The 13,071-nt window shown below is 25.1% G+C and overlaps 1 protein-coding gene across 2 annotated transcripts in view; it reads right to left on the bottom strand.

The window, feature by feature from the left end:
• The window catches only part of LOC117172340 (atlastin), a 96,111-nt gene that overhangs the window by 50,976 nt on the left and 32,064 nt on the right, over positions 1 to 13,071 (bottom strand). For both annotated transcript variants that reach the window (XM_033360149.1, XM_033360148.1), the window contains exon 2: positions 5,029 to 5,285. In XM_033360149.1, the coding sequence (XP_033216040.1) occupies positions 5,029 to 5,285 (257 nt within the window). The remainder of the gene's footprint in view (positions 1 to 5,028; positions 5,286 to 13,071) is intronic.

Here is a 13,071-nt window from a genome sequence, read left to right as displayed (position 1 = left end):
GCGAATATAAATTAATTAGTAATTTTCAAATTGAACTGTACTTCAAGTATTAAAAAGTAAATAGTAATTGATTTTACAAGACGATTCGGAATCAGTTCATAATTTTAGAATTTCCAGATTTAAACTTTAAAAATTAAAGAGTTTAAATTTGAAAGTCTTATTAGTTAGACAAATGTAAACACCCGATTGAAACTTTATCAACTATTTTTAATTTAAGAATAACTTAAAAATAATATATTCGTAATTAAAGGCTTTAGTCAAATTTCAAATATCGTTCCAATTTCAAATATTCCATTTTTAAATCATTTAATTTGAAAAATTTTAATTAAGAAAAATAATAATTATTTAATATTTAGAAATATCTGACTTTTCATTTAAAATCCGTAATTACAAATGAAATACAAAAAACGAAACTAAAAACTAAACTTTGAACGTTACAATTTTAATTAAACTATTTGAAAAAATTTAATTTGTTACTCAAATTGTTGAATTGTTATGTATAAGTAACCAAGTAACACCTACTGTCCGTAGAAAAAATTCGAGTAAGTTCACTTCTTACATTAAAAGTTAAATTATTTTTATTTTAAAACCTTGAAAAACTTTAATGTTGTTTTACATTTTTCAAATTTTATATTGATTTTGAAACTTTTTAAGGACTTTTAAATTTCTTTTGAAACGATTCGCATTTTTCCTAAATCTTTTTAAAAAATTATGCAAAATTAAACAAAATTGCTTAAAATTTTCCACATTCATTTTTCATAGTTTCGTAAATATTTCTAAATTTTTTTAAACATTCCCTTAAATTAATTTTTTTAAATAAAAAATAATTTAAATTTTCCTACGAATCTTAAGGAAATGTGTTTTATTCTTTTAAAGCCCTTTAAGATTTTTAAAACAATCTTAATTTTTTTAAATAGTATCATTAAAATTTTAACGTTCGAAGTTTAGTTTTGTCTTTTTGATTTGTAATTGCGGATTTTAAATGAACAGTCAGATATTTCTAAATATTAAATAATTATTATTTTTCTTAATTAAAATTTTTCAAATTAAATGATTTGAAAATGGAATATTTGAAATTGGAACGATATTTGAAATTTGACTAAAGCCTTTAATTACGAATATAGTATTTTAAAGTGATTTAAAAATTAAAAATAGTTGATAAAGTTTCAATCGGGTGTTTACATTTGTCTAACTAATAAGACTTTCAAATTTAAACTCTTTAATTTTTAAACTTTAAATCTGGAAATTCTAAAATTATGAACTGATTCCGAATTGTCTTGTAAAATCAATTACTATTTACTTTTTAATACTTAAAATACTGTTCAATTAAAAAATTATTAATTAATTTATATTCGCATTTTATCAACTAAAAATGCGTTTTTTTAAAATCCCAAACCATCTATTTCAAACATTTCTAATTTTTAATTTTTGAAGCCTTTAAAATGATTTTAGACTAATATTTAAAAAATTTGACAATGTGAAAACGTTCAAAGTGGAATATTTTAAGATTCGAATATTAGAAATTGGGGCATTTAAAATTCAGAGGAATTGAAACTGTATACTTTATAATTAAAAGCGTTCAAAATTAAATAATTGAAGAATGGAAACTTTTGAATTTGAATAAATTCAAATTTAAAGCGATTAAAATTTAACAATTTAATATTGGAAATTAAATTAAATTTTTTAAAGTTAAAGCTGCTGCAGATATAGAATTGAAAATTGTTATTACATAATAAAATTTTAATTTATCATTTCTACACCGGAACGTTAAAACTTAAAGGAATGAGAACTTCATTTAAAACTGAAAAAAATTTTAGTCATCAAAAATAGTGATGTTACAACTTTTTTATACTCAAGCCCTTTAAATTTTCAATGATTTGAAGTAAATTTAAATCGTTAAAAAACTAGTAGGTTTTAAATTGCTAATTATACTTTCGAAAAATCAACCAATTCAATTTTAATTGTAAAATTAAAACCTGTGGAAGGGAAAAATGAATAATTTAGCGTTCACTATGAAAATTCAGAACTATAAAATGGTAAGTATTTAAAATTACTGAAATTCAAATATCCCTGTAGAATTAGTATTCATTCTAGAGATATTCGAATAAAATATTTTTCAATTTCAAATGGTTTATTTTTTTAAATCTTTAATTCAATATAGGAAAATTTTAAGATCTTACATTGAAACTTAAAAATTAAAATAAAGAACACAAAACAATATTGCTATAACATGATTTCCGTTTTTAAAATTTTAGAATTTTAAGCTTTTCAATTCGTAATTGCTTTATATTTACACCTAAAATTAGTACATACAAAATTGACTATCAAGACTTTTAATATGGCATTTTAAAATAGGTAATAGCGAAATGATTCTGAAATTTCGAATACTTGAATTTGAAACTACAATATTGTGAAATTTTAAATTCGAAACCTTCAAAAATCAGACTAAAAATTAATTGAAGAAAAAAATTATACTAAAAAAATTTTTTTTAAATTATAGAAATTTTAAATACGATAAATATATTATTAATAAGTATCATATATGTAGTATCAAATGCTCAAATGCTTCAATGCTCTAAATTGGAAAATAAATCAATGCATTAAAAATTCTTCAAAATTATATCCTTTCTAACAATTTTTAGCTGGAAACATTAAAAATTGAACGATTACATTTTTTTTCTTAAAAAGCTTCGAAATTTGTTGATCGGAATCTTCGATATACTCGGATAGTTTCTAAGAATAATAGGTATTGAATTGTTATTTATATATCGAAATTCAACAATACAACTTATTATTTTTTTACAAAATAAATTTTTTTATAGAAAAATTAAAAATGTGAAGTTCAAAGTTTAGGTTTTTTTGTTTAGTTTTTAATATTTAATTGATAAATACTGATTTGAAATTAAGTCAGATATTTCTAAATATGAAGTAATATTTCTTTTTCTTAATTGAAAAACTTCAAATTGAATGGTATAAAAATGGAATATTTTAGACTGAAATAATATTTGAAAAATAAAAGCCTTTGATTATGAATATATTATTTTGAATTTATTTCAAAATTGAAAATAGTTTATAAAGTTTCAATCGATTATATTCACATTTGATCAACCAAAAATGTTTTTTATCATAAATCTTCAATTTTAATTGCATTTAAATTCAGAGGAAATTTTATAAATCGCGTTAAGATCTTTTAAAGTATCTTAAAAATTCTTAGAAATCTTTTGAAATACCCAAAAATATTTCAAATCTTTTTAAATCCCATTAAATGATTGAAATCAATAAAAAATTGCTTCGTAATCTTTTCAAATACCCTATAATATTTGAAATCCTTTTAAATATTTTGAAATTTTTGGAATTTTTTTAGAGATTTTGAAAATACCAAGGAATTTGAAAAAATACATTAAAATATTTCAAATCCTTTGATAATTTTATCAATTGATCCTGAGGATCAATTGATTAAAAACTTATGAATAATCAAAAGAATTAAAAATAATTCAGGATAAATTAATAGCATGCAGGATGAATTCGAAAAAAGCACTTTCCAATCTCTTGAAATCTTTGAAATTCTACAAAATCCTTGCTCCTCGTAAATTGCATTTTCAACATACAGATTTCTCAGTAAAGAATGAAAAAAATTCAGCCAAGTATAATTTTAAAGGCAAAAAAACGAATTTTTTAAAAAACAATTAATTTTTTAGTTCAAAAATATGGATTTTCAACAAAAAAAGTGCATTTTGAAACAAATAGTTCAAGTTTATACTAAAATGTTGTAATTTCAAGCCAAAGACAAAGTTTCTTCAAAACACTAGATACTATTGATAATTCAATAATTTCTTAGGAAATTGATGCATTTTGTTGTAAATTCGCCTTTTTTGGTGGAAAATAAATCTTCTTCATCCATGTCCTTTTTACTAAATAGTAAATAAATAAAAAAAAGTCAATTCGCCCTTTTTGGTATAAAATAAATCTTCTTGATTAAAAAATTAACTGCTTAAAATGTTACTATTTTTTTAAATTTTCGAGAAAAAAGTTAATTTTTTACGAAATAGTAGGTAAATAGTAAATTAACTGATAAATAGTCAAAAAAATTAGTAAATTCGTATTATTTGGTAGAAAATGAATCTTATTGATTGGAAATTTAACTGATTGGTTAAAAGTTAAAATACTTTCTTAAAAATTCACTTTATTAGTTGAAAATCCATTTCATTGGTCGAAAATTTAACTATTTTGACGATTATGAATGTTCAAACTCAGACGAATATTAAACCTCCAACGGTACACTGGTGCGAATTCGCACCCAAAGATTTTATATTTTTTTTAAATTTACCCAAAAACAGTTGGAGCGAATTATTCCCAAATATATTAAATATATATGTCAAATATATGTGATATATGCTAGTTGTTTATTATATGTTCAATATATTTAATATTAAGATTGCAAACAAACCAATTCGCATCAGTGTACCGTTTACGTATGCTCGGTTGGAGTGTACCGTTTGAGGGTTGAACAAAAAAATGTAGTCAGAAAAAAAAAATTAAATTCTTGAATTTTCAAGCAAAAAGGCGATTTTTCTGCAAAAATTTAAACTCTCAACGTGAAAATATTAATTTTCAAATAAAAGTGAATTTTTACGAAACAGTAAATAAATATTAAAAAATAGTAAATACGTCTTTTTCGGTAGAAAATTAATCTTCTTGATTGAAAGTTTAATTGATTGCTTGAAAGTAGAAATATTTTGTTCAAAATTTACTCTAAGTTGAAAATCCATCTCTTTCGTTGAAAATGAACTATTTTCTTGCAAATTTGTTTTCCTGTCTGAAAATCAATTTTTTAAACTAAAACTTAACTATTCCATTTTTGTTTGTAAATCTATTGTGAGCTTAAATGTCAGAACATAAATATTTATTTTCTTGCAAGGAAAATTAGCTAAATACTTCAGGATGGAATATTTCAAGACTGAGAGTCAAAAATACTAAATATTTATTAAGAATACATAAATAACTATTCTGAAGTAAATGAATAAATACCTTGCTGTTCATGTAACGGAGGAAGAAGTCGAGGAGAAAGCTTTTGCCTTTTCTGAAGGCTCCCGCGACCGACACGACAACGACACTTCTGTCCTTGATTTCCTCCTGGAGTAAAATACTCGACAAGGCATCTTCGTCAAGCTCGAAGGTGTGATCCGTGTGTGCGAGAACTATTTGAATCGGTCGCCCGTAATCTAGAACTTCATCCTTTTCATTCATATGGACCTGTTCTATCCTTTCTCGCCTTCCCAGTTGGTCTTAACAAAACAAAAAAAAAACAATTTATTTTCAATTTATTTGTGATATTTTATTTTTTTATAATTTTCAAAAAAACTCAAGATATAAGGGTTAACACAGTACGTTCAGCAGTTAAATTGCAGGGGGCATGGAGAATTTTTCTTTGAAAAAAGAATATTATTTTAAAGGGAAATTTTTTTTCTAAAACACGAACGTAATGGGCAAAAATTTATGCAAAGAACACTTTAACAATAAATAAATATTTGATTAAACTATTAAAGAAAAAAACGAACAATTATTACAAGGTGACCGCAAAACTTCATTTTCAAAATTACCTGACTTCCCCCTGATTTTTCTCTGACCAATTTTTTATTTTCCCGAGCGGTCAATATTTAAAAACGAGCAATGTAATTGATTTCTACCAAAAAGACGAATTCTTTTCCATGAAAAATAAATTTTCAACGAAACAGTTAAATTTTCGAACAAAAAGGAATTTCTAACGAAAAAGTTGAAGTAGAATTTTTAACATGGAAAGATGAATTTCCAACCAAATGGTCGGATTTCTAAGCAAAAAGAAAAATGGCTAAAACAGTTAAATTTTCAAACAAATAATTGAATTTTTTAGAAAACAGTTATATCAACAACAAATAAAAAATTTATTTTCAATGTGAGACGGCGAATTTTGTGTTCAAGTGGACGAATTTTCAACAAAAAAGTGAAATTAATTTTCAACTTAACGCTGGAATTTGTAACGAAAATCAAAAATGGCAAGAATAGTTAAATTTTCAAACAAATATTGAACTTATCAGAGTACATTTTTTTCTGTCCAAATAGACAAATGTTCAACAGAACAGTTAAATTTCCGAGCACCAAAGATGAATTTTTAACAAAATACTTGAACTTTCTTCTTAGGAAGATGAATTTTCGAGCAAATAGTTGATTTTTTAAACAAAAGGGATTTAACTGCAACCATAACCTTCAAATCTTAAATTTCAATTGTTTATTTTTCTTTAATTTAAAAAAAATGCAATGCTTGTTCCAAAAAAAGAAGGAAAATAAAATAATTCACAACAAAATAGTTAAATTCCTTGCAAAGAATTGAATTTTTAACTAAAATGATTAATTCTTTAACCAAAAAAGACGGATTTTCGTCTTTAAAAGGTTTCAACTAACGAGATTAGTTTTCTAGAAAAAGAAACGTTTTTTTTAACAAAATATATAAGTCTTCAACCAAAGAGCTGAATTGTTAGTCAGGAAGATTAATTTTTTTACTAAACAAGACAAATTTTGACTAAAACAGATAAATTTTTTACAAGAAATGTAATTTTCAGTTAAAAAAATTACTTTCCAAGCAATAATTAAATACATTTTCAACAGAATAGTTAAATTTTCAACCAAATAAATGAATTTTTAACCAAGAAGATTAATTTATTGTCTACAAAAAAATGAATTTTCAATTAAAATCATAAATCCTTAGCAAAAAAATTGAATTTTTAACCAAATAGTTGAATTTTCAACCAAGAATATGAATTTTGTACAAAATACATGAACTTCCAAATAAAAAATATAAATTTTAAACCGCAAGTGGATTAGTAAGATTCGAAGTTAGAGAAATAAATTTTCAACAAACAAACAAATTTTTTAACTAAAATACAATTATTTAACTTAAATGAACTTCTAATGAATTAGTTTAACTTGCAACAGAGGCATTTAATTTCCAACCACTGAAAATTTAACTATTACATACTTAGTGAAAAAAATCATAATTTTCAATAAAAAGAAACGAATTTTCAAAATCGAACTAGTTTATATTTAAGCTAAAAAAAGATTTTTATTTTAAACACAGAAAAGTTATATTCAACCAAAACAGAAGAATTTTCAACAAACTAGTTAAATTTTCAATTAAAGAGATAAACCTTCATTAAAAAAAAAAAATAATTTTCAAGAAATTAGTTTAATTTTTGCCCACGCAGTTGAATTTTGCATTTCAAAAGATCAGTTTTCAACGAAATTGTTAAATTTCTAACCAAATAAAGAAATTTTCAACCAAGAAGATTAACTTATTGTCTATAAAAAAATGAATTTTTAACTAAAATCATAAATCTTCAGCAAATTTTTTTTTACAAAATAAATGAATTTCCAACTAAAAAATAAAAAATTTTTAAACATAAGTAAAATTTGATTATTTATTAACCTTTTAAGATGAATTTTCAGCTAAAAAAAAATTAATCTTCAACAAAAGAAAATGATTTCTCAACAAAGTGGTTCAACCGAAAATTTGCAAACAAAATAATTGAATCCTCAATCAAAGAAAATTAATTTTCAACCAAACAGTTACATTTTATCCAAAAAGATGAAATTTATAATAAAACAGAATTATTTCTTAATAAAAAGACGAATTTTCCACCCAAAAAATGGGAATTTTTGTTAAAAAAAGATTTGAATTTTTAACCAGAAAATATTTCAGTTGACTTTTCAGCACCAAACAATGAATTTTAATCACAGAGTAAATTTTGTACAAAAATAGTTGAATGTTAAAAAAAATGACAACAAAACAGTTAAATTTTCAAGCGAAAAGGATGACTTTGGAATAAAATTGGTGAATTTTCAAATAAATAATAATATGTATAACTAAAAAGATAATCTTCAGGAGGAAGCAACTACAAAAAAGAAATATAAATACAAGGCAACTAAACGACCAATTAACAATATTATAAGAGGATTACCGCAAAACTTCATTTTTAAAATTCTCTAATTTTTCCCCGACCAATTTTTCTATTTCTTTATGCATTAATATTGAAAGGCCAGAATATTAAACTTGTAAAATGTTTAACCTAGAATTTGTTTATAAATGGAATAAAACAATTTCAAATTAAAAGTGAAAAATGTCAATTTTATTCTGCTTGACAGTTACACTGGAACCTGCAATTAGAAACGTGGGTATTCAGAGACGATTTCTAAGCCGTGCGTGACCACCAGCATCGTAGTCACATAGGGGACAGTGAGCGAGTACTCACGCACTTATGGAGCGTAATATTATATATTCGAATTGGAAAAGGTTTTGGACATTTGGAAATGTATTCCAATTGGAAATGCTTGTTAAATTCCTGACATTTCCCTGACCAATAAAATTCCCTCACTTTTTAAAAATTGTTGTTTGCTAGGTTCATTCTTCACTCACCAGGTTTCTTTAACGCGCAAAGTTCAATTCATATTAAATTTCTGAATCATTACTTAGTTACGCTGTTACGTAATTTAAGTACGGTTCCTAAGGATATGGATGGCTAAAACGCAGTCTGCTCATAAGTATATTTGGATTGTTTTCTGGTGCTACTTGACATCAATTAAAATTAATTAATTTAAAAAAAAAACTGAGTGCCTGACGTTCGATGGAGTGTTCGAATTTTTTGCAAATGTCAAATATACCTTATTTTATTAAAATAATAAATATGACATTATAATGAGTTAAATGAATTTTTAAACATTAAAGTGAAAATCCAAAATCCCAAAATGTTGATCCTCTAACCAATAAAAAATACAATTAGATTAATCATTAAATCAAGTTGTAAAGAGAAAAAATGACAGATTTGCAAAATCTAAATTTGTCTGCAGATTATTGTCGGCCTTGACCGCTGAAATCAACAGGTCGAATCGTGGGCGTCAGCGAATGACGGTGTAATAATTTAGTTCTCTGTGGAAACACAGCAACCCATCCTGAGTATAACAATAATAACTCATCTGTTATTATGCACGCAATTATATATTGAATGATTCATTCAGACAAAATAAATTTAAAATCTTAAAGAAAGAAAACAAAGTTTTCTACTCTAACTTTTCCCCGTTTTATTTTGTTATTATTTTTATAATTTCCTTGAAGAAAATAAGTTCCATCAATATTTAGTTTAATTAGTACAGTCTAAGAAAAATGCAATAATTTTTGTAATGAAATTTTATAGCACGTTTATAATTTTTTCTCGAGTAATTTCTAAATTTTAATATAAAATTAAGATGAATATAACATTTTTATTTTCTATCGTAACTATCCCCTATTTAGTTTAATTAGTATAGTGCACAAAAAATCGAAAATTTGTATGCTGAAATTTTATGGTTCGTTCATTATATCCTTATCTCAAACAATTATTAAATTTAAATATAAAATTTAGATAAATATAAAACTTATATATCCATGTATCTAAATATTAATAAAAATAATAGAAAAGAAAATCAAAGACCATATTTTTGGTAATTAATCTTAACTTCAAAATATATAATATTTGTGCACAATATATATATGATCAAACCGTTGCATTTTTGTTAAAAATTGTGACTTTAATTTTTGAAATCAAATTTTGTTGATTCAAAATAATCGATTTGAAGGGAAAAATATTATCATACCCTAAAATTGTTAAAAAATTATCATTCTATTTTAAAATCTAGATATCTATTTCCGGTGAGAAAACGCGATACTAACATAATACTGTTTAACAATTTCTTATCTGCTTTCAAATCCAGTGATTTTTCATTGAATTAACCGATATCTGGTAAAAAACGGCTTAAAAAAATTGTGCATGTAGTGACTGATAATCTGAAGAATAATGACTATCTAAGAAATCTCATGTTTTTTTTTCATTACCAATATCAATTTTTAAAGAAAAACGCTGACATTACCAAAAATTGTTCCAAATTGTATATCATTTTTGAAATTTTATTATTTTTGTGAGAAATAACCGATCTGTATCGAAAAACGTAAACATAATCTTAAACTGTTTCAAATTTTTTAATATTATATACAATGTTAATATTCCATAAAAATTGCTAATATTCTATGAAACCTAATAATTATTCTACTGAAAGTACCAGTTTATGGTATAAACACTAACATAATCTAAAATTGTGAAAAACTTCGGTGAATTTTTTATGAAATGTTTAAAATATATATATTTTTAATTTTCTACGTAAAACTTAAAATTCTTCAAAAATTATCAACTTTTCTGAAATCTAATCGGAGTAACTTTACGAATCTGTTGTGATATTCCAATTCGGCCGGTAATTTTACATGCGAAAATGTAAAATTCATTATGTGAAAGAATAAAATAAATTAAAATTTATCAGGGCGACAGGTTTCGAACACTCGAAAGCTCAAACTTCGTACAATTTCATGGAGAATGAAGAAACACAAGCCGGACACGTTACCACTTACCTAAAACACATAATATACTATGGGTATTTTTTATACGTTTAAATAGTCCTTAAAAAAATATGAAATATACGTTTTCAATAACTGCATTTTTTCCGTTACAATAGCAGAAAATTTAAAAGGCAAAATGGGAAAAGCTCGGATTCTGTCTACTTTGTGTGAAAGCTGTCAATTTCCTCGCATTAAAAATAAAAATGCTCCAAAATTCAAGGACGAAGGCATCGATAAACAACGAACACGAGAGACGCTTTCGTATTCACATATTATTTGATTAATTATTCTAAATTTTAAATTAATTATAAATAAAAAATTTTACAGTTTCCGCCAGGGTAAAATTAAAGATCATTGATAAAATTAAAAATCTCGATGTAATTTTCAATCACAGGAAAGTGATTTTACCGACACATGGTATTTTTACACGCTGCGACTGAATTTTCCCTTATGAATGTAAAGTTCGTACAAGGGAATGTGTAATTTTATCTTTATCGAGTGTGCAATATTACACTGCTGTTCGAGGGTCCTTTTCTTTACATCGCTAAGGGATGTAATTTCACATACTTTTGTAAAATCACACAGTCGAGTGTGTGATATTTACAATGATACAATATTTAATTTTCCGAAACTTTGTAATTTTACACAAATCTTCTTTTACTGTGTAAAGATGATAGTTCGGACAGTTTTAGGTTATATTAACGTCTTCCAAAGAACATTGGTTACTATTTTAAGCAAAAAGTATGAGATTTCGAAGAAGATTAAAAATTGAAAACAATTTTCTGTTATGTTAGTGTTTTCGTAGTAAATTATGATATTTTTTATGAAAATTATTACATTTGAAAGAATATTCACTATTCATTATCAACTGCAGGTTCATCGGAAATTTACATTTTTATTAAAAATAATTCTATTTCAAAGATTTACTATAATTTTTAAACAATTTTAGGTTACGTTGGTCGTTTACTTCAGAAATTGGTTTCTTCAAAGAAAAATCATTATGATTTGAACAAGATATAGAATCTTTAAACAATTTTTAATCAATTTTATCAATTTAAACAATCTTAAAACAATTTTATATGTTTTTTGTTGGAAATTAGTATTTTAAATATAAAAAAATGCATTAAAAAATATTCACAATTCGTTAAAATTTGTAGGTATGTTGGCGCTTTATATCGAAAATCGGTATTTTTAGTAAAAAATACCATTAAATTTCAAAAGATTTAAATTTTGTGAATAATTGTCGGTTAAGCGAGCTGTTCTCATTGGAAACCGGTAAAGATTTCAAATAAGAATGATAATTTTGAACAATTTGAGCCTATGTGAACATTTTGCACCGGAAATAGGTCATTTTAAACAACAATAATTATATTTCGAAAAATATTTACAATTGTCACAATTTTTTTACGTTGGTGTTTTCGTGGGAAATCAATAGTACTTTTAATGAAAAATTATTAATTTTCATTGAATATTTTAATTTGACCAATTTTGAGTAATCAAATACTAAAACTTACAAACGTGAAGAATTTAGGATTATATAAGTGCCTTTCATCGAAAATTGACATTTTTATTAAAAAATGATCAGATTTCAAAGTACTACTATAATTTTTTAGCAGCATCAGGTTTCATTGGAATTTTAAGTCAAACATTTTTGTTTTATTTGATAAAAAATGATTACAATTTGAACGAGATGCAGTATCTTTCCACAATGTTGGATTATGTTAGTGTTTTTTTTATAGAAATTAGTATTCTCACTTAAAAGAAAATTATATTGGAAAGAAGTTTCAAAATATGTTCACAATTTTAGATTATGTTGGCGTTTTACATAGGTTATGTTAACATTTTTCACCCCAACTCGGTTATTTTAAACAAACAAAAAACGCTTGGTTTGAAAGAAGAGATACGACCATAAACAACTGTTTATTATATTAGTGTTTTTCGTACAAAACTGCCATTCATAATAAAAAATCGTTAGATTTCAAAAAATATTTATAAAATTTGAACAATAGCAGGGGTTTTATCCAGTATTAAAATATTGTCCTTCATTCTCTTTTCTATTACACTGGAACTTGGATTCATTTAGTCCGGATTTTCTGCGTTCCGAGAATTGATGCCGCAGCGGTTTCGCGATGAAAGGAGCCGCGGGGCCATCGGAGAGAATGTGTTCAGTCAAGCGTGGCAAACAGCCTGAGGATCGCACTCCCAAAGCGTTTGTTGCATCAGGTTGCGTTATGCGTTCAAATCCAACAGAAATAATTCAGACGGCCTTGACGGTTTACTTTTGAATGTTCGGAATTTAATTTGAAGGCAACTGAAAGCAATGCTCGAAACCGGAATTACACTCCCACGCAGTTTCTCAGGGAGCAGGGTGAGAGACGGTTGCGACTATCACCTCGGAAGGGCCGCTGTGCGTAAGTACGCAATAGAGTATATTGCGCAACATTATGCATTCAAGCTGGAAACGCTTCAGCCGTGTCAATTCAGTGCATATCCAAATTCCAGCGTAACATTAATTTTATATCTTAATTTGAAAAACGCGTGGGACAAAAAATAATACACAAATGTTTTTATTTATAAATTGTACTTCATAAAGATTTTCCATTTTATTTATTCATTAG

The sequence above is a fragment of the Belonocnema kinseyi genome, chromosome 5 (assembly GCF_010883055.1).
Source record: "Belonocnema kinseyi isolate 2016_QV_RU_SX_M_011 chromosome 5, B_treatae_v1, whole genome shotgun sequence".
Taxonomy (NCBI): Eukaryota; Metazoa; Arthropoda; class Insecta; order Hymenoptera; family Cynipidae; genus Belonocnema; species Belonocnema kinseyi.
The sequence above is the reverse complement of the archived record's forward strand: the minus strand, read 5'-3'. Positions and strand labels throughout refer to the sequence as shown.